This window comes from Eschrichtius robustus, chromosome 19 (genome assembly GCF_028021215.1).
Source record: "Eschrichtius robustus isolate mEscRob2 chromosome 19, mEscRob2.pri, whole genome shotgun sequence".
NCBI lineage: Eukaryota > Metazoa > Chordata > Mammalia > Artiodactyla > Eschrichtiidae > Eschrichtius > Eschrichtius robustus.
In genome coordinates, this window is record NC_090842.1 from 18,962,327 (window position 1) to 18,984,963 (window position 22,637).

The following is a 22,637-nucleotide window of genomic DNA, read 5'->3' on the forward strand; positions in this document are numbered from 1 at the left end:
AGAAAGAAGCTGGAAACAACCCCAAAGCCTATCAGCAGAAGAATGGGTAAGTAGTGATGTATTTACACAATGGAATCTGTACAGCAGTGAAAAGGAATGAACTTACAGCTACATGCAAAATGGATGAATCTCAGAAACAATGCTGAGCAAAAAGACAAGTCACGAAGAGTAAACACATTATGACTCCATTGTGTAAAGTTCAAAAACAGGCAAAACTAAGAATTTATATTTTAAGGACATGTAGTAGGTGGTAAAACTATAAAGAAAAGCAAGAGAGTAACTGATACAAAATTCAAGACAGTGGAAACTTCTGGAAGGAGGAAAACAAATGCAATCAAGGAACACATAAGGAATTCCGAGTAATGGTAATGTTCCATTTCCTAAGCTGAGTAGTGAGTCTATGAGCATTTGTTTTATTATTCGTCTTTAAACTATACATATACATTTTATACTGTTTTGTGTGTCTATGTTATAACAAAAAGGTTCTTTTAAAGAACACGAATAGTACTAGACTTTAAAATATCAAAGCCTTTAAAATAGTACTAGACTTTAAAAGAAAATGGAGTGATAATGTCAAAATTCTGAAGTGATTTCCAAACTAGAATCCAGCCTTAAGTGTGAGGACAGAATACAGAAGTTTTTGGATAAGCCAAGTCTCAAAAACCTTACTTCCCACGAACCCTCTCACAGGAAAGTGAGGAAGGATGAGCTTCACCAAAGAGGGAGGGAACCAAAGAGGAATACATGGGATCCAGGAAACGGAGGACCCAATAAAAAAAGAGGAATGAAGGAAGTCTACAGACAATAAACAAGAATCCCAGGACAACAGCTACACAGCAGGTCTAGAAGGCACCCAGTCTAGACTGGAGCAGGGCAAAATGATCCCAGAGACAATCTCCAAGAAGATGAAACTGACAGAATAGCTGATTGTTTTGACCTTTCCTTCAGAAAGGAAATTTATACTACTGGGAGAAAGTTTGGGCATAAAAGGATGAGTACATAGAAAACTAAGCAAGGGAATTCCCTGGCAGTCCAGTGGTTAGGACTCCACGCTTTTACTGCCGAGGGCGTGGGTTCAATCCCTAGTCGAGGAACTTAAGATCCTGCAAGCAGCAAGGCGTGGCCAAAAAAGAAAGGAAAAAAAAGAAAGAAAACAAAGCAAAAATAAGATAATTACTAATAAAGAGTTATTCAAGAAAGAAAAAGCAATCAAAGTATATCACATAGCTCAACTGTGAACAGTGTTTACACATGTCTAATAAAGTCAACATATGATTTTAACTAACACGCACATTTATGTGTTTACCTCATCACAACCCTTCAAAAGGAGGTATTATTATCCCTATTTTACAGATGAGAAAACAGAGGCACAAAGAATTTAAGTGACTTGCCTACTGAAACACTGAATATTAATTTAGCAAAAATTAGAACTACATTGGGACAAAAGGAGAATGAGTGGGAAGGAGGAGCTGAAAGAATACCAAACTCTCAGCTCTCACAGTGGGAAGTCAATAGATAATAGTTATTTAGATCTGGAAGTAAACATAAAACAGCTCAAAGAAAAGAAATGAGGTTGCCTCTGAGGGTAACCATTAAAAGGTACTGTCTGGGGGACGATACACCAGGGGACTGCTTTTTTTTTTTTAAATAAATTTATTTATGTATTTATTTATCTTTGGCTGCATTGGGTCTTCGTTGCTGAGCGTGGGCTTTCTCTAGTTGCAGTGAGTAGGGACTACTCTTCGTTGCAGTGCCCGGGCTTATCACTGCAGTGGCTTCTCTTGTTGTGGAGCATGGGCTCTAGACGCACGGGCTTCAGTAGTTGTGGCTTGTGGGCTCTAGAGTGCAGGCTCAGTAGTTGTGGCTCATGGGCTTAGCTGCTCCATGGTATGTGAGATCTTCCCGGACCAGGGCTTGAACCTGTGTCCCCTGCATTGGTAGGCGGGTTCTTAACCACTGCGCAACCAGGGAAGTCCCTTCTTTTTTTTTTTTAAATGGCGTGGTTTTGTGTGTGTGTGTGTGTGTATTCTGCCTACCCAATTTTATTATTTATTTATTTATTTATTTATTAGAAATTATTTTTTATTTATTTATTTTTTGGCTGTGTTGGGTCTTTGTTGCTGCACACAGGCTTTCTCTAATTGCAGCAAGCGGGGGTTACTCTTTGTTGCAGAGCGCGGGCTTCTCATTGTGGCGGCTTCTCTTGCTGCGGAGCACGGGCTTTAGGCGCACAGGCTCCAGTAGTTGTGGCTCATGGGCTCAGCAGTTGTGGCTCGCGGGCTCTAGAGCACAGGCTCAGTAGTTGTGGTGCATAGGCTTAGTTGCTCCACGGCATGTGGGATCTTCCCCGGACCAGGGCACAAACCTGTGTCCCCTGCATTGGCAGGCGGATTCTTAACCACTGCACCACCAGGGAAGCCCTGGGACTGCTATTTTTCACTATAAGCCTCACAGAAATATTTGACTCCTAAAGTAACTGCATTTATGCTTTGGATAAAATCAGTATGTCATTTTATGTTATGTGCTTTTTACCACGATGAAAGAAAAAAAAAAGTTAAAAAAAACAGGATGGCAATTGTTAGAATTGTTGAACTAAGAAAATGAACATCAAATACACTATATCCCCAAAAAGCAGGAGGGCACAGTTTTCTTTGTGTAGCTGTGCCTGTGGGGTAACAAGAAAGAGGGTGGGACTGGGAGCTGGCCTGGGAGTTTCAGTGAGCTGATCACCTGAGAACCCTAATTAGCAGCATCCTCAACAGTAAACCAGGGCCCACATATGTTCCAAATTAATAACACCCATTAAATTAGCTATCACTTTTTAATTATCCAACTTTGAATCTAGAAAAATGGTGCAGATGAACCGTTTTGCAGGGCAGAAACAGAGACACAGATGTAGAGAACAAAGGTATGGACACCAAGAGGGGCAAGTGGCAGGGGGTGGGGATGAATTGGGAGACTGGGATTGACATGTATACACTAATATGTATAAAATAGATAACTAATAAGAACCTGCTGTATACAAAATAAATCAATAAAATTAATTATACAACTTTAAAGCTACTATTGGAGCCCTCTTAAAAGGCAATTGGTAGTATCTATCAAGAGTCCTACCTAATGTTCAAAACCCTAGACTACACCAAAAAAGATATTCGGATAGCAAATAAGCACATGAAACGATGTTTGACATCATCTGCCATTAGAAAAAATGGAAATTACAACTACAAAGTTAGGGACTTCCCTGGTGGCACAGTGGTTAAGAGTCTGTCTGCCAATGCAGGGGACACGGGTTCGAGCCCTGGTCTGGGAAGATTCCACATGCCATGGAGCAGCTAAGCCTGTGCACCACAACTACTGAGCCTGCGCTCTAGAGCCCACGTGCCACAACTACTGAAGCCCGTGCGCCTAGAGCCCGTGCACCGCAACGAAGAGTAGCCCCCGCTCACCGCAACTAGAGAAAGCCCATGGGCAGCAATGAAGACCCAAGGCAGCCAAAAATAAATTAATTAATTAATTTAAAAAAATGTATAAGAGTAGAATTGCTGGGTCTATATGTTAAGTGTACATTATTTAACTTTGTAGTTTTATTTTTTTTTAATTAATTAATTTATTTTTGGCTGCCTTGGGTCTTCGTTGCTGCACGCGGGCTTTCTCTAGTTGCAGCAAGTGGGGGCTACTCTTCGTTGCGGTGCACGGGCTTCTCACCGTGGTGGCTTCTCTTGTTGCAGAGCACGGGCTCTAGGCATACGGGCTTCAGTAGTTGTGGCACTTGGGCTCAGTAGTTGTGGCACATGGGCTCTAGAGCGCAGGCTCAGTAGTTGTGGCGCACGGGCTTAGCTGCTCCACGACATGTGGGATCTTCCCGGACCAGGGCTCGAACCCGTGTCCCCTGCATTGGCAGGCAGAGTCTTAACCACTGCGCCACCAGGGAAGTCCCTCTTATACATTTTCTGAAAGAAATGAAAACATGTCCACACAAAGACTTATATGTGAACGTTCACAACAAAACTATTCAAAATAGCCAAAAACTGGAAACAATCCAAATGTCTGTTAATTGGTAAATGGATAAAACATGGTATATCCATATAATGGAATATTACTCAGCAATAAAAAGGAATGGATATTGGGACTTCCCTGGAGGTCCAGTGGTTAATACTCCGTGCTCCCAATGCAGGGGGCGTGGGTTCAATCCTTGGTCGGGGAACTAAGATCCCGCATGCTACATAGCATGGCCCAAAAAAAAAAAAAAAAAGGAATCGATATTGACACATTCAACATGAATGACCCTCAAATGATGAATGAAGGGAGAAAGACACATAAGACTGTATATCATATGATTTCATTTAGATGAAATTTCTAGAAAAGGCAAAACTATAGAGACAGAAAACCTATCAGTGGTTGCCTGGCGGGCGGGGGCAACCAGGGAGTTGGGTACCAGGATTGATTACAAACAAACAGGAAACAATTTTATGGGATAATGGAAGTGTTTTTTGTTTTTTTTTTTAAATTAATTTATTTATTTATGGCTGTGTTGGGTCTTCATTTCTGTGCGAGGGCTTTCTCTAGTTGTGGCAAGCGGGGGCCACTCTTCATCGCGGTGCATGGGCCTCTCACTATCGCGGCCTCTCTTGTTGCAGAGCACAGGCTCCAGACGCGCAGGCTCAGTAATCGTGGCTCACGGGCCCAGTTGCTCCGACGCATTTGGGATCTTCCCAGACCAGGGCTCGAACCCGTGTCCCCTGCATTGGCAGGCAGATTCTCAACCACTGCGCCACCAGGGAAGCCCTGGAAGTGTTTTAAAACAACAACAAGACTTCCCTGGTGGCGCAGTGGTTAGGAATCTGCCTGTTAATGCAGGGGACACGGGTTCTGGCCCTGGTCCAGGAAGATCCCACATGCCAGGGAGCAACTAACCCATGCGCCACAACTACTGAGCCTGTGCTATAGAGCCTGTGAGCCACAACTACCGAGCCTGCACGTCACAACTACTGAGCCCGCACACCTAGAGCCCATGCTCCACAACAAGAGAAGCCACCGCAATAAGAAGCCTGCGCACCACAATAAAGAGTAGCCCCCGCTCACTGCAACCAGAGAAAGCTCACGCGCAGTAACGAAGACCCAACGCAGCCAAAAAAATAAATAAATAAATAAATAAAACCTTACTAAAAAAAAAAAAATAAAATAAAACAACAAAATGTGAGGCACCATGCAAAAGCATAAAGAAATATGTTTTTCTTGACTCTGCCACTAACCAGCAGCTTATGACTCCATTTCCTCATGTGCAGAACTGGGGAGGGGAGAACAGAAGTTAGAGGTAAATAATGAAGAGTCAGGAATGTTCCACCAAGGCAGTTGAATTTTACCTCAAAAGCAGGGAGAGGCCACTGAAGGGTTTCAACCAGAGGAGTAACATGATCAGATGGGCATTTCAGAAAGACCCCTTGGGCTGTTGTATAGAGGAAGGAGAAGAGGGACCAACGCCAGTAAATGACGGCTGAGCAGGCAATGGGGTTGAAAGAACCATAGAATTTGATGACCAACTAACTACAGGCTCAGATAAGGAAAAGGGCGCCATCTGGCTTGGCTGACCAGATGGATGACAATGCCATTTGTCCAAATCCCCTGGAAGCTGGGTCAAGAAGGACCCTCAGTGGCGATGACACTAAAATCAGAGAGGCTCATAGGCCCACGAGTCCAAGAAGAAGACCATTAAACTAGAAAGGATTAGTCAAAAGCCGGGAACAATATTTGTTCCACATTCTGTAATTCCCCAACAGCTCAGCAAAGGCACTCAGGTATTTGACGAAAATTAGAGAGGCACCTGGCCCCTCCCGTGGAGCCTACACACTAATGGTGCTGAAGGAGGTCCTTCTGTCATAGTGTTGCCAAGAAGTAGGCAAGCTGAGCAGTTAACCAGGGCTGGGTGAAGGAGATACCACCACCAACACAGCCTCATGACCAGCCCTGCCATGTTCCCTGATCTTTCTGCAGTGCACTGCTCAGTTTTTAAGTGTAGCCCTGCATCATTCTCCTTCAAGCCTCCCAATTTCTGAACCATCTGGATGAGGCTGACTAGTCAAGCACTCTGGTAGACCAGGAAATCCTGGGTTGCTAGCCATCATAAGACCAGAACTGTAACATTTACTCAAACAGACAAAGAAAACTCAGATGAAACAAAGGACAAAAGCTGAAATGTAATTCTGCAGTGAAAGCCAAATATGCTTTACAAAATACAGTCTGCAGTGACCTCTAGAGATTTTATTTTAAAATTACAAACTGACTATACAAGGTGAAACTGTGTAATTAAAGTATTTTTATCTAGAGATCATGGAAATCAGCTAGTATGGCCCACTCATTGTAAATTCTAATAAATGAGGTCTGCAGAGGTCCCATGTTTTCTCCAAGGTCACGCTCAAGTCAATAACAGAGCAGAAAGTAGGACCCAGCTTCCTGATTTCCCAACCACTACACCATACTGCCTCTCTGCATCATTCTAACATCACGCCTCTGGGGGAAGTTTTTAACCTTCTTGTAATGGAAAGTTTCAAACACCACATCAAGATAACAGTTTCCTTCTATACTTACCCTGTCTTTGTCATGCAGCATATCAGCATAGGATGACCTAAAAAAATAAAAAGACAGGTCAGAAACTTCTGCTAATAATGATAAACATCAACATATGAGAATATTCACATATATAAACATATTCTTTTATCAGATGGAACAAATATCCAGGCCCGTTTTAAACTATTTTAACAGAGCTATAAACTGTCATTCTCCTGTACTGCAGGAAAAAATCTCAGAGAAAGATGTTTATTTTCAGTAAAGACTCTCGGACTAAAAATGCTGATAGTTAGCCCTGTCACAGTAATTCCATAGTCCTAGCATACTGATCATGTTGTACATCATACGATTTTTTCCTCAGGAACATCTCAGATGTGTCCAATACTTTACATAATCTTGCATACATTTGTACATTGGGATGATCACACATGTAACACTGGGGAGAGGAATCGGGGAAAGGGAAAGTATATGCCTGCTGTATGTGTGAAGGGTATCATGCCTGGCACTTTCCCTTAGTTGTCATCAGGGATAACTAAGAAGCGTTCACCAAACTACAGGGAGGAGAGCTGCTTATCCATGTTTTCTATCGTAGTAATTCAAAAACTTGAAAAATCTCTGGCAGGGTCAGGATAAGCCCCCAGAACTCAACAGGCTCAGCCCAAAGATGCTTTCTGAGAATTCCAGGTGAGAGTCAAGGCACTCTCATTAAACAGAGGACCTCCAGCTTCGGGTTGACATCAGAATTAATGAAGAGCTTATTTTACATGCAGATTCCCACAATACACACAAAGAGCTTCTGATCTAGAAGATGGACCTGGAGTCTGGAAATCTGCACTTGAACTGGTGCTCCAGGCAACTGTGACACAGGTATTTCATACTCTACATTTTGAGGAACACTGCACCAAAAGCAAAGGCTTCTTTTTTTTTTTAATGGCATACCAAGGTTTTTAACATTTGAACCCACCTGTGAGTGTTTAGTTGAAATCTGGTCCTTTCTACTTTTCTCCACCTTTTAAGGGGCATTTTCACTCCCCCATCTTCCCTGCCTCACCACCCACTCACTCCCCTGACTCCACTGACATCACTCTCCCTAAGCACCACCAGCTCACTCACATCACTAACATCCAGGATTTCTCCGACCCTGCTGGACACTCCCTCTTCCTGAAATGTTCTCTTCCTTTCTACTCTCTGGCCATGCCCTCCTGGTTGTCTTGCCTCATCAGCTATTCCAGGATTCATTCTCCAGCCCTCTACCTTTCACATTCTACACAATCTCTGAAAGCCTGCAATCTCTTCCAGTTTCAACTCTAACAACTGCAAACTGTCTCCAGACCCATATTTATCTGCCCAGTGGCATTTCCATCTGGATGTCCAAAGCCAGATACCTAATCTTCATCACCCCAACAACACCCATTCCTCCTGTGTTCTTCTCAAGGAATAACAGTTCCATCCACGTAGTCACTCTAACCAGAAATCTTGGTGCTTACTGAATTTTCTCTCTCTCCTTCCATCACTGCATCCAATGAGTTACCAAACTCAAGCTCTCGCAAAGCTTTTTCCTCCTCTCTCCACCTCCCCTCTCTCAGCCTTGGGGTTGCAATATCCACCCAAATGCCCATATGGTTTTCACACCCTCCAACCTACTTTCCACACTGCTCTCAGCTTAATGTTCCAAAATGCAACCTAATCTTTTTTCTTTCCCATTTAACACCTCAATCACTCAGAAAATAACGTCCAAAATATTTAGAAAGAAAGTAATGTGTTTGAGCCCTTACTCTGTACCAGACATTGTACTTCATTCACTCATCAAATAACCCTAAGAAAAGGGTATTATATGATGAGATATACGTATTGTTATACTGAGGTATATACTGTTATACTGTATATGAGGCATATATTACTACATTGATCCTCAGAGAAGTTTAGTAGCTTGGCCAACGTCAAGCTACTTGATGTTAAGAAGTCAAGTAGCTTAAGAAGTGGCTAAACTAGAACTTATACAATCAGGTTCCTCTTCCTGCATTTTGTTACCACCAATTACAACACGACCCCTGCCTACCTTTTCAGCATCCTCTCTCACCATAGCCCTAATTTTGCACCACACTCCAGCCACACTGACCTGGCTAGCCATTCCTCAAACTAGCTCATCTGGAAGTTTGCACATAATCCCTGCTGCTCAGAAAGCAATCTCCCTCCCTTTAGATTCAGGAAATCATTCAAATATCGCCCTCCCAGCCCAGCTGGTTCTTGCTGCTTCCATGTACTTTTGTGCCCATTTCCACTGACTTTTATCTCATGGTATCATAATTTTTTATATGTCTTTCTATTCCACAAAACTGCATGTTCTTTGAGGATGAGAACCTTATCTTTGTCATTTTGGTATTCACAGCCTTAGCACGGTGTCATATGCACTTAATGATTGCTAAACAACAGTAACGCACTTACGTACTTTTAAACATCCCTCCAAAGGAAAAAAAAACCTCATTTTTTCCCACTTTTTCCATTAAAGAGAATTTAACTATATGATAAATGTGCCACCATTTCAGTGACACAAGTAAATAATTAAATGTCATAAACTCTTCTACTACTACTACTACTACTACTGAACCTTGGGTCCTCTTTGATCCACAAGACAGATCCTCGGGGACTCTGGTACAGCTGCCACAAAATGTCTGACTCTCCACACAGGCATAACTTTGCCTAACTCCCACACAAACCTGCCCAACTGAGCAGACCTGCTGGTGACCAACACCTGCCCTGATCAGAAGCACTGGGTGACAGCCTATTCCCCACTCAGACTGGATTCCAAGGCATCTGCTTTGAGATCAAGGGCCCCACCCAGCTGCAGCCAACTGTGGAAAAACCCTTGTTACCTTGCGATCTCCTGGTGGTAATCATAATGCTCATCCTCCTCCAGCCACTCCACAGACCCCGTGGTTGGGTTGGCCCGCCCGCAGAAGACTTTCATGGTGCCAATTAGCTCCTCAGTTTTAGCGTAGAAAAGCAGCCTTGCCAGCTGCCTGTAGACAGGTCTGATCGTCAGAAGTCTCTTCAAATTGTAATGCCCAAAAATGTAGAGGAAAAAAAAAAAAAGAAATCAAGAAATAGACAAAAATGTCACAGTCACTGAAAATATTTGTTAATCAGCATTTTAATCCTTCCAGCAGAGTTACTTGGTTTTATATTCAGCATATAACATCAAATACTATTAAGACAAAAACTCAGAAAGCTATCTGGAAACTTCAGCAGTCCTCAATGATTCCAATAGGGTCAAATGAGCCTTACAGGTGCACCTGAGTACAGCCTCAGGTGAAGGCAGGTAAGAAGAGAAATAAAGCAAAGGAAAGGGCTAGAAGGAAAGGAGAACACAAAGAGATCGGGGTGGTGGTAAAGGAGTGTCACCAATACTGCCTCAGAAAGGTAAACACTTAGTTTAAGGAAAAATACCAAGAAAAAGCAATTCAAACCAACAAAGAAACCTCACCTGAACAAATAAATCAGAGCTATATGCAAACATGGCTAATCCCAGGAATATAACATTGAGCCAAAAAAGAAGCAAATCACAGAATATAAATGATTCCATTCATATGAAATTTATAAGTATTCAACATAGAACAATATATTCTTCAGGGATCACACTAAAAAGCATGGCAGGGAATGAGGATAGCGGTTACCTCTAAGAGGGAAGGGAAAAGGATGGAATCAACAAGGGCCACACAAGGGACTTCAAAAGTAACAGTATTGTTATTTTTCTAAAACTGGGTGGTGGGGGCTTCCCTGGTGGCGCAGTGGTTAAGAATCCGCCTGCCAATGCAGGGGACAAGGGTTCGAGCCCTGGTCCGCGAAGATCTCACATGCCACGGAGCAACTAAGCCTGTGCGCCACAACTACTGAAGCCCGCAAGCTACAACTACTGAGCCCGCGAGCTGCAACTACTGAAGCCCACGCGCCTAGAGCCAGTGCTCTGCAGCAAGAGAAGCCACCGCAATGAGAAGCCCACTCACCTCAACGAAGAGTAGCCCCCGCTCGCCGCAACTAGAGAAAGCCCGCACGCAGCAACGAAGATCCAACACAGCCAAGGTAAATAAATTTTTTAAAAAAAATTTTACAAAATTAAAAATTAAAAAAACCGGGTGGTGGGAATACAGGTGTCCATGATATTGTCATTCTTTATGCCTCACTATTTTTTATGATTACTTATCCACTCCGTATTCAATTTTTTTTTTAAATTTTTATTTATTTATTTATTTTTGGCTGTGTTAGGTCTTCGTTTCTGTGCGAGGGCTTGCTCTAGTTGCGGCGAGCGGGGGCCACTCTTCATCGCGGTGCGTGGGCCTCTCACTGTCGTGGCCTCTCTTGTTGCGGAGCACAGGCTCCAGACGCGCAGGCTCAGTAATTGTGGCTCATGGGCCCAGTTGCTCCGACGCATTTGGGATCTTCCCAGACCAGGGCTCGAACCCGCGTCCCCTGCATTGGCAGGCAGATTCTCAACCACTGCACCACCAGGGAAGCCCCATATTCAATTTTAAAAACAATTTTTAAAAACCTTTCTCCGTCTGAAAAAAAACCAAAGCCTTCAAATAAATGTCACCACATGCATATCTTATATGGCCTGTTTCTCCAAAGAGATCTATTTCTGAGAGATAAACACCAAAGCTCAAAGTCTGAAAGTACTTCTCAGCAGATATGGCCTCTCACAGTGCCCTCCCACTTACCATTCAGAAAACAGCAAGTGTTCCACACTCCCATTCATTTCTTGATAAACAGATCCATCATCAGGAAACCTTAGAAAGAATGCCTACTCCACAGGACCCTAAACATTCCTAAGGCATTTTACTGGCAAGAGTTACTTTCTTTTGAAGTTATCTAAACTAAATAAACACTGAATTCTTATACTAGAGGATGGAGAACAATCTTTTCTGAAAAGACTCAGGCAGTCACTGGACTGGTTCAAAGTAGTCAATTTGTCCTTCAGTAAAACTCTACCTCTAACTCTACTTCAGCATATCTATTCTCTAATTTAGTGGCTCTCAAGCTTTCCGACAACCCCAGTAAGAAATATGCTTTACCTTGAGAGACAACATACACACGCACATGTAAAGTTTCACAAAACAATACTTAGTCTTCCTGTAGGCAAGACCCTCTGATATAGTCCACTGTATTTAATTTTTATTTTTTGTGTTGGTCACGATCCACTAAATTGATTTAATAACTCACCAAAGGGTTGCAACCTACAGTTTGAAAAGCGCTGCTACAATCAGCTCTGCACATCTCTGCTAATACTTATTATTAAAAGACAGAGTATCTAGAACTACCATAATTTGTAATATGCTTTAGATAACTGTGTCCAACAAATGCTGTAGTAGACAAAAGTTTAAAAGATGGGTAGGATTTAGGTGGGTGAGGAGAGGGAGAGAGCACTTCACCAGATTAGAAAGGCTTAGACCATCATGCACAGTGAACTAATCCGTTTAGCTGAAGTTTCACTGAACAAGGAGTCAAACATTTTGGTGGGGTCCACGTTGTGAAGAGTCCTGAAACCCTTATCCTGTGGTCCATGTGGAATCAACCATAAAGTCACTTAAAGGTTAAGAGTACAGTAAAGAACTGTAATTTATGGAATTCCCTTTTCATCTGTGATGTTGCAGAGGCTGTAACTAGGACCACAATGTCTTTTCAGATCTGTAGAGAAGTCACTGGTTTCATATAAGTCTAAATAAATGCTTGAGGACAGGAACCATGTCCTGTAACCTCTCTGGGTGAACACTAAACATCTTCTATGGATGAATCTCCTCGTATTATAAGGACTTGTCCTCTCCAAGAAGGAGCCCATACTCCAGATTCAGGATACTCTAACCTCCTCCTCATTCTCCAAGAGCTGTGAACTCACACGGTTAATGGAAATCACCATTGCAAGCCCTAATTGCTTTACTAGTCAGATTTCAGAGCAGACGTCTGGTTCATTTATTCAAAATTTACTAGGCACCTTCTGTATGCCAGGCACTGTATTAGGACTAGAGGACTATCGTAAACAATACAGAGGAGGTTCTTGTCCTCCAAGAATTTACAGACCCTAATGGGAGAAAGAGAATAAATATAAATATACAATTAAAGACTACCTGAGAGCAAGAAAGGAAATATACAGGGCGCTATGAAAGAGAATAACAAAGTTATGGAAAGACTCTCTGAGGAAAAGAGCATCTAAGTTGAGGCCTACAGAATAACCCAGGTTAAAAGCTGTGAAAGTGCAATGCTCATATTTCAGGAATCCTTACCCCAACTTTTCCAAGTAAAGGTCCTAAAATGTAAAGAACAAGGTGCAGAGTGACAAAAGCCTGAGTGACTGAAGCACTCTGAGCAGAAGAAATGATGGGCGACTAGGGGTGGGCTTCTGCAACGTCGGCTGCGGAAAGGTGTTTGGATTTTGTTCTAAATGCACTGGGAGCCACTCAAGGGTTTTAAGCAAAAGAATATCTACGTTGGATGTACGCTTTTACAGGGCCGCTCTGGCTAGTGTGTGGTAGATAGACTGGTTTCCAACTACTGAGATTTTCAACTACTGAGAATACTGTGACTGGGAAAGACCAGTGAGCCAGGGAACCGTGGCCCAGTCGAGGCGCGATGGCTGGAGCTCCGTTAATTTTGCGGCGCGGGTCTCTATCGCTGAAGGGAGGCACCAAGTCCTATGATCCAGGTCCCGGCAGAGGTGCTCAGTCACAGGCCCAGCTAGAAGCAATGACCTGACTGGATGGCAGAGCCTGGGACCGCCTAGAACCCCGCACTACCGCCGGCCCGGGAGCTCTGAGCCGCCCCATACGGACTCTAGAAAGTTCCTCCAGAGTCCCGAAGAGATGCGTACCCCAGTGTCCGAGTACGACCATGCCACATTCCTCCGCCGACGCCTTGGGCTGAGCACAGGATGCTGGCTGCACCCGACCCTTCAACCGCGACCCCACCTTCCCAACCAGCCCAGCGCCTCACCGGCCAGGAGAACCGCTCCATTCACTTCCGCCGCCACCGCCATCTTACCGCGGCAGGCGTGCTAAGGCGGGACTTCCCTGGGCCCGCTGAGCGTGCCGGGGGCGGGGCCCGGAAGCAGAACTGGAAAGCTCTTCCGTCGCACCCCGCGCATTCCCATAGTGCTCCACGACAGCTGCTATGGAGGGGGGCACGACGGCGGTCCTCCGCGTGAAGCGGAAACGCAGTGCGGAACCCGCTGAGGCACTTGTCCTCGCTTGTAAACGCCTCTGCCCCAGCGCAGTTGAGTCGGGAGCCCAAAAGACGCCTCCGGAGGATCTGGAGAGAGCAGCAGAAAATAATGTCTTCCAGTTGGTGGCCACCGTGCGCTCCCAGGTATAGGGCCGGGAGGGAGCCAGTGTGAAAGGGATCTGAGGGCGCAGCTGGGGTGCATCATTTTCCCTCACCCTTTCACGAACCCCTGATTATGCCGCCCGACAACCCCGCTTCTTCTCCCCTCCCCACTCCCCGCAGGAGGAGCCAGTACAGCCGCTTGTGCGAGCCGCCCTGCGCCCGTCCCAGGGCAGCCAGCAGCGTATCCGCCGTCATCTCCGTGCGTCGGCTCGGGAGATCCGGCAGAACGGCCGCTACAGGGTAGTCTCGAGCCGCCGATCCTCGGGAATTCCATCGGGCGGCTTGGGGTCCGAGGACGCGCCGGGAAGCCCAGAAGCCGCCGAGGACGCAGGCTTCCAGCTGTTGGACCTGGTCCACGAGGAAGGAGACCCAGAGGCCGCCGCGATCTCCTGCAAAGTGAGTACACGCCGGGAGTCGAGCTCTGGGCTTCTCGGGACAGAGAGTACGCAAAGTTAGCACACAGTTAAAGAGGGTACACATGGCTTCACTTTAGAGATGGATGATCCATCCAGCTTGATGGACATGTTTTACAGGTTAGATTATCCATTCAACAAGTATTTACTCAGCGCCCACTATGTGCCAGGCATGGTTCTTAGGTTCTGTGGATACAGCAGTGAGGACCTAACATTCAGGTAGAGGAGAGAAACATCAAACAAATTCAATGTCAGATGGTGAAATGGGCTATTGGGGCGCTTCATTCATCATTCCATTTCAATGTCATTTTCACTGAGAAAATGACTTTTGAGTAAAGACTTGAATGGCAAGGCACTGCGGATATCTTGGGCAGAGGGGTTTCACACTGAGGAGCTCTAAGTGCAAAGACCCTGAAGCCGAATTTGTCTGGTGTTTGCAAGGTCATTGTGCATGGAGCCCAGGGGGATGGGGGAAGATAGTAAGGAATTTGGGGAGAGGATACCTGCTAAACCCTTTCAACTAGGTAGTTGCAAGGATACATTGCCTTTCACCCAGAGATGGGGAATCACCGGAGGATTCTGACCAAGGTAAAGATAAAGCAGAGGGGAAAACTCATCAAAGGGAGGTTAAAGGACCAGGCCTGGGTAGCATACCAAGTTTGAGGCAGATTTTGGATTAGAATGCAAGTCTTCTCACATTTAATTCAGTGTTACTTTTTTTTTTTTTTTATGTTTATCTTTGGCTCTGTTGGGTCTTCATTGCTGTGCGTGGGCTTTCTCTAGTTGAGGCGAGTGGGGTATACTCTTCATTGCAGTGCGCGGGCTTCTCATTGCGGTGGCTTCTCTTGTTGCAGAGCACAGGCTCTAGGCGCGCAGGCTTCAGTAGTTGTGGCTCACGGGCTCTAGAGCTCAGGCTCAGTAGTTGTGGCGCACGGGCTTAGTTGTTCCACGGCATATGGGATCTTCCCGGACTAGGGATTGAACCCCTCTCCCCTGCATTGGCAGGCGGATTCTCAACCACTGTGCCACCAGGGAAGCCCCCAGTGTTACTTTCTACTAATTACATTTTCTAAGTTAGTTTTGTACCTCACTTCCAAAAAGCAAAGTCAACTACATGCAGTAAGACCAAAGAAATAGAAAATTCTCAATCTAAGGTATGCCCCCTCTTGATAAACATTTTTCAAATCTACTTTTAAGTTTTTGAAGTTTAAAAAAATGAAATTTTGGGCTTCCCTGGTGGCGCAGTGGTTAAGAATCCGCCTGCCAATGCTCAATGCTGGGGACATGGGTTCAAACCCTGGTCCAGGAAGATCCCAAATGCCGCAGAGCAACTAAGCCTGTGCGCCACAACTACTGAGCCCACGTGCTGCAACTACTGAAGCTCGCGCACCTAGAGCCTGTGCTCTGCAACAAGAGATGCCACCGCAATGAGAAGCCTGCGCACCGCAACAAAGAGTAGCCCCCACTCGCCGCAACTAGAGAAAGCCTGCACGCAGCAACGAAGACCCAACACAGCCAAAAATAAATAAATAAAAAATAACTTTATTAGTAAAAAATGAAATTTTTATTCAAAATATATCAAGCAAAAGATATTTAATCACATTCCTAGTATACCTGGATAACAATTTGGGCATGATGTCCATAGCCACCTCTTTTACCAAAACTAATTCCACACTGCATCATGAGTTACACATTTTTAAAAGTAAACCAATGTTCAATGGAATCAAGTCAATTAAATAGCTCATTAAATCATATAAGAAAAACTAGTAGATAAGTTAGGAAGGATATGAACACAGATTTTCCCAACAATGTGATACAAACTGTAAACACATCAAAAATGTTTGCGCAGAATAATTATTAAAGAACATAAATTTAAACTGAAAGCAAACTTGAGGTTTTATGCCTACTAGACTATCAGGAAAAGGTTTGCCAGTAGCTCTGCTGGCAAGGCTGTAATTAAAATTGTACGACTGTTGTGCTTAAAATTGATGCAAGCCTTTGGGAAAACAGCAGGGCTTTACAGTAATATCAGGCATCCTAAAAATAGATTGGAGCCTAGTATTTTAAAACTATTTTTATTGTTTGGATTCTAAAGCCGTCCAAAAATCTAAAGAGATTTTTTGTTGTTGTTGGCTGCGTTGGGTCTTCGTTGCTGCACGCGGGCTTTCTCTAGTTGCGGCGAGCGGGGGCTACTCTTACTTGTGGTGCACGGCCTTCTCATTGCGGTGGCTTCTCTTGTTGTGGAGCACGGGCTCTAGGCACACGGGCTTCAGTAGTTGTGGCGCACGGGCTTAGTTGCTCCGCAGCATGTGGGATCTTCCCAGACCAGGGCTCGGACCCATGTCCCCTGCATTGGCAGGCGGATTCTTAACCATTGTACCACCAGGGAAGTCTCTAAAGAGATTTTAAAATTAGTGAGAGCATTTCTCTGCCACATTACAGTGGGTTTCTTCTTAAATCGAAATGATCTCAGTTTTGGGTTTGTTTTTTTTTTAAGTTTTTATTTTATTTATTTATCTATTTATTTATTTGGTTGCGTGGGGTCTTAGTTGCCACAGGCAGGCTCCTTACTTGCGGCACACATGTGGGATCTAGTTCCCCGACCAGGGATCGAACCCAGGCCCCCTGCATTGGGAGCGTGGAGTCTTAACCACTGAGTCACCAGGGAAGTCCCGACATGATCTAAGTTTTAAACAAAGTATATTTGACAACAAATCTGAAAAATTAAAGGGGAAAAGTTCAGTTCATTTTATTTAGTAATTGCACCCCCAGGATTTATCCTAGGGAAATAATTCAGCAGAAGCAAATAGCTATGGTATTAACAAAAGCAACTATTGGTATACTAAGTAATTACGTGTCAAGTACTGTGTTAGGTACTTTTACCCCCCACTTTAGCTCATTTTATCCTCACAAAAACCATATAAGGTAGGTACTTTTATCTCCATTTTTCAAATGCAAGAATTGACACATTCATTGCAATGTTGTGTATGGAGGCTAAAAATTATGTCTAAGAAATTGACATGTGCAACTGCTTGGACCATTAAATTGATAACCATGAAGACTGGAAAGATGGGAAAATACTTATTTATGTTTAATAATAGAAAATGCTGTTTGTAGCATAATTGAAGATATAGGTAAACATACACAGACTAGACTTTAAAACAATTTTTCTTTTATGAAAATAATGTATGTTCATTACAGGAAATTTGAAAAAATAGTAGCAAAATTAAAAGTAAAAGGGCAGGGGCGAATCACCCATTTTACCCCCATCCCAAAGATAACTGGAGTAAAATTGGTTTATTTCCTTTTGAGTGTAAAATTGGTTTATTTCCTTTTGAGTGTAAAATTCTATGTCTGGCGTTTTTCTGTATTGCTAGTTTGTTTTTTTAATTTTTATTTATTTTTGGCTGCATTGGGTCTTCGTTGCTGCGCGCGGGCTTTCTCTAGTTGTGGTGAGCGGGGGCTACTCTTCGTTGTGGTGCGCAGACTTTCATTGCAGTGGCTTCTCTTGTTGCAGAGCACAGGCTCTAGGCATGCGGGTTTCAGTAGTTGTGGCACGCAGGCTCTACAGCGCAGGCTCAGTAGTTGTGGCGCATGGGCTTAGTTGCACCGCAGCATGTGGGATCTTCCCGGACCAGGGCTCGAACCCGTGTCCCCTGCATTGGCAGGTGAATTCTTAACCACTGCGCTACCAGGGAAGCCCCTGTTGTTTTGTTTTTTAATATATTTATTTATTTATTTATTTTTGGTTGTGTTTGGTCTTCGTTGCTGTGCGCGGGCTTTCTCTAGTTGTGCTGCGCAGGCTTCCCATTGCAGTGGCTTCTCTTGTTGCAAAGCACGGGCTCTAGGCGCGCAGGCTTCAGTAGTCGTGGATCGCGGCCTTTAGAGTGCAGGCTCAGTAGTTGTGGCGCACGGGCTTAGTTGCTCCATGGCATGTGGGATCTTCCCGGACCAGGGCTCGAACCCATGTCCCCTGCGTTGGCAGGCAGATTCTTAACCACTGCGCCACCAGGGAAGTCCCTGTATTGCTAGTTTTTGTAAATATTTTAATGGCTGCATAATTTGTTGAACTGAAGGCTGAGGGCTTGTGAGTTGGAACCAGAAGTTTTCTTGTAAGCAGCTTTGAGGTTGGTCAAGAGTCTGCACAAAAACTGACATCTCTAGTTCCTTTTGACTTTGGAGCAAGAAAGAATTAATTCCCTGTAGCCTGTAAATGATGAGAACATTGGTCTCCCTTTATCTGCCCTGGCCATGGGACACCCCCCTCTTCCCCCTGTATGGTGTCTGGTTTGAGCTGCAGAGCTTCCGGTGATGAACCTGTCGAGAGTGACTGGCAGCCTGTCCCTCTGGTTTCCAAAGTGACCTGTGCTACCCTAGACAACACAGCCTCTTGCCACTGGAGCACATCTTACCTGGGCAAGTTCTATTCTGGGGCAATCCATCTCAAACTATCAGAAAAAGGATTATAGGGGAGGTCACTCCTCGTTTGTGATTAAAAGCAGGATGTCAGGGTGAGCAAGCCAAGTGGTGGGTGATGGCTGGTGGTAGTCACCAGGGTCCAGGAATCGCCCATAGGCCCCTATAGGAGGCCACACAAAATGCAGACCCATTTGGGGGTCAACCATAGGGGTGCTGCTGTCGGCCTGTGGATCTCCAAGGGGAGAACATCATACCAAAGGAGCTCAGAGAAGACCTGTAGAAGCAGAGCCTGGGGGCAAGACTAGCCAGCTCTGCTGGCTCTCCCCTTCCTCAGGCCAGTCTTCCCGTGTGCTCTCTTATGTCAGCCTAGCACAAAAGAGCAGGAAGCTATCTTGTAAATTTCTATCTTAAAAAAAGTACTACACATTCATTTTATAGAGACTTGATTTTTTTTAAATTTCATAGATAACTGAGAAGAGACTAGTAGGCCATGGGGATAAGAATCTTGAATTCAACATAGAGAACTGCAGGGAGGCTTCCTTCACCGAGGTCTTAGGTTCCTCCTCTTGGGACATCCATGTTTTAAGTTATGCATGTATCATCTGCTGTTCTCTTTACAGACATCTGACCCAGATGTGATCCTCTGCAATTCTGTAGAGTTGATCCGTGAGCGGTTGACTGTATCTGAAGATGGACCAAGAGTTGGGTACCAGGAGGAACAGAAGGACAACTATGTGTATGACATTTACTATTTGGACATGGCCACTCCAGGATGGATTGAGAACATCCTCTCTGTGCAGCCCTATAGCCAAGAGTGGGAGTTGGTAAGGGGGCCCGTGAGGCAGGGGGCATGAGGCAGCCTCAGTTCATTTTCTAGTCACGTGCTTTGCCTCCCTAGGTTCTACTCCTGATCGCCATTGTTCTTAGTTCTTCTTATCCTTGCTTAAAAGGAAAAATTTATGCTAAATGCCTTTTAGAAACCTGGGTTTAGTGCAGGAATTTTGGGAAAGACAGTCTACATTGATACTTTTTGCTCTTAATGAGTCTCTTACAAGGTTTGCAACATAGTCTTGTTTATGCAGTTGGTGCTATGTAATCTGCAGGTTCCGTGGGCTCTGCATCCCCGAATTCAACCAACCACAGGTCAAAAATATTCCGGTGGGGGAAATTCCAGAAAGTTACAAAAGGCAAAATTTGAATTTGCTGCACACTGGCAACTACTTACATAGTATTTGCGTTGTATTAGGTATTACAAGTAATCTAGAGATGATTTAAAGTATATGAGAGGAGTAAAGCAACTATACTCCAATAAAAATTAATTTAAAAAATAAATAAGTAAAAATTTAAAAGAATAAAGTATATGAGAGAATGTGCATAGGCTATATGGAAATACTTAGCCATTTTGTGTAGGGGACCTATGGAAACAAAAGCTTTTTTTTTTTTTTTAATTGTATCTTAAAGGGTGAAAAACCTTGGATTAAGAAAGCTAACATCCTGACGTTATTAAATTCTAAAATTATTAATGAGAAAAGTTAAGGTCTACCTCTCATCCTCTTATTATGAGAGAAGCACCCTGTCCCACACCTGCACTGTAAGTGGCCTCACAGTCAGGTACCCACCTTGGACGACTGCACAGCCCCCCTCCTTTCTGCATTTCACACTTGGGTTTTGGCTCTAACCTTTGGCATCACCTGTAATCCATATAATCCCTCTCCTACCTGGCTGGGCTTCAGCAGTTTGAAGATCACTGCCATCACCTGCTCAGAGCTGTCTCTCCTCCGCACCCTGCTGTGTTCCCTTCTGGTAGAGTTCAGATCATCCAACCAGGAAATGTGGTTCCTGGAGCTGGACTCTGAGTAGAGTAGGGCTACTGTCTCCCTCTTATAGCCTAAGGTTACTGCAGCCTCTACCAAACTAACACCTATGTTTTCTCTTTTTCACACATCACCCTTAAATGACATCTCTCCCAGTTGGTCTGCTAATAGCTTCCCCCAGAGCATAACTTTAGAGGTTTTGACTTATACTCATGGTTATGTTGAGATGTGCAGGTGAATGATGACCAACAACCAGAGGACATTTATGAAGATGAAGATGATGAGAACAGTGAGAATAATTGGCGCAATGAGTACCCAGAGGAGGAGAACAGTGACGGAGATGAAGATTCCAGAGGTAGGTGGTAGCAGCCCTGGTTGGGGAGGGACTGGTGGGATCTGGGACTGAGGTGTGAGCAAGGTTGACAGGTATATCTTAGCTGGTTTTCCTTTTCTGCCCTTTGAGCTCCACCAGCTTGACCACAAGCTGGTGGAGCTGTAGGACATGCAAGGACCAGTGTTCCCAGGGGGGCTGCTGGATGTATAATGTCAGTTAGGCCTGGGTTCAAATCCTTAGTTCTTTCATTGCCTAGCAATGGTCCCTTTCCCTCCTACTTTGAATAGAGTGCTGGAGAGGTTTGCCAGTAGGAGTGGGCCCAGGGTTTTCACAAGCCAAGGAATTGTTGCATTTACCTGTGCAACAACACAGACATGGTACGTGGGGGAAGAGGAAGGAAGGATGCTCTGGCACCACAGTTCTTCGACTTTCTTGGTGTTTGATGATAGAGGAACAGTTAATCAAGCTATGGGATATTCTATTGGGGAAGTGGCAAGGAACAAAATTATATTTGCAATATGACTACAACTATTATAACAACAACAAAAAAATACTGAGAGGAAAATGACAAAGCACTCCAATGTTAAAGGACTTGGTTTACATGGTAAGAATTTTATTGCTTTTTAAAAAATTGTTCTATATTCTAAATTTTCTTTATTGAGCAAGTATTTTATAATAGGAAACAAAACAAACGTTTTTGAGAAGGGAAGGGGCTTTTGTGGTCATTTAGAAAACCATACAATTAGAGCCCATTCCTGTTATCTCATTCTAGTCTCTGATGATTACAACAGCCTCAGTGAAGAAGAAGGAGACAACAGAGGACCACAGATGCGGAGCAAATACCCTTTGGATGTGCAGAAGGAGTTTGGCTATGACAGCCCCCATGACCTGGATTCAGACTGATGATCCTGTGACATCCCTGAGGTTCTACCACAGGCCCCTGAGGGTTCTGTGACTGCAGTGTCAGCCACACTAGTTAACATCCTCTCGGGCTTCCTAGCTTAACACGTGGACGGAAAAAGCATATCCAACAGCACCATTCCACCATGGTGAAAACTTGCACTAAGGGAGTGCGTCTTTTCTACTATCTGTAGGGCCCCCCTTTGTCTCAGTCAAAACTGACCTTAGAGTCTGGGGGCGGGGGAGATGCTGTGAAAGTGAAGCTTCCTGGCCCAGACATCTTACCTGCATTCCCATTCTCCTCCTACGCCAAAGCCAATTAAGGGGAAGAGTGTCTCCCGTTTTGTCAGCACTAAGACTGGGCTTTCCCAGGCCACCTGCCTCCAGTAAAAGGCTGTTTCTTTTGATAGAGGGACTCTAGAAGGGCTGCAGTGGGTCCCTTGTAGCAGCACAGACTGGATAGTAATGGCCATTATGAAAGAAAGTAGAATCTGCCTGAGCCATGAGAGGTTTTAGTTAACAGCTATCTCTACCTCCCTGCTTCCTGACTCTGATAATGGTTGTAAAGATTGCTAGTTTCCTCTGGCAGTGGTGCCAAGGAACAGGGTATGTATGAATCTCTTTAATAAAAACTAACTTTGAATAGGGGAGCAAGTAATTCCTTTAAAACCTTTTTAAATCTGACTATCTAATGCGCTTTCCCACCATACTCCCTGCTCCCCTTACCCCCCCGCCAAAAAGGGGGAGGGGTTGGTGAGAAGTTTCAGACACTAAGAACTTAAGGCAAGTGAGGAAATGCAAAGTACATCCTAAACTTGGCTT

The 22,637-nt window shown here is 44.3% G+C and overlaps 2 protein-coding genes across 4 annotated transcripts in view; one reads left to right on the plus strand and one right to left on the minus strand.

Annotated features, from left to right (window-relative positions):
* PRMT7 (protein arginine methyltransferase 7) overlaps positions 1–13,633 on the minus strand; it is a 50,923-nt gene extending 37,290 nt beyond the window's left edge. For both annotated transcript variants that reach the window (XM_068528220.1, XM_068528219.1), the window contains exons 1-3: positions 13,546–13,633; positions 9,438–9,613; positions 6,586–6,622 (exon numbers count right to left, since the gene is read on the minus strand). In XM_068528220.1, the coding sequence (XP_068384321.1) occupies positions 6,586–6,622; positions 9,438–9,613; positions 13,546–13,566 (234 nt within the window). In that variant the 5' untranslated portion in view covers positions 13,567–13,633. The remainder of the gene's footprint in view (positions 1–6,585; positions 6,623–9,437; positions 9,614–13,545) is intronic.
* A 77-nt stretch (positions 13,634–13,710) lies between these two features.
* On the plus strand, positions 13,711–22,463 carry SLC7A6OS (solute carrier family 7 member 6 opposite strand). Of its 2 annotated transcripts, none has more exons than XM_068528224.1 (5): positions 13,711–13,917; positions 14,056–14,331; positions 19,388–19,591; positions 20,816–20,936; positions 21,688–22,463. In XM_068528224.1, exons 1-5 carry the CDS (start codon positions 13,723–13,725, stop codon positions 21,816–21,818), a joined length of 927 nt encoding a protein of 308 aa, XP_068384325.1. In that variant the 5' UTR covers positions 13,711–13,722; the 3' UTR covers positions 21,819–22,463. The 2 variants fall into 2 exon arrangements, with proteins under 2 accessions (XP_068384325.1, XP_068384324.1); XM_068528223.1 differs by having other exon boundaries at positions 21,707–22,463.
* Positions 22,464–22,637: the final 174 nt, after the last annotated feature.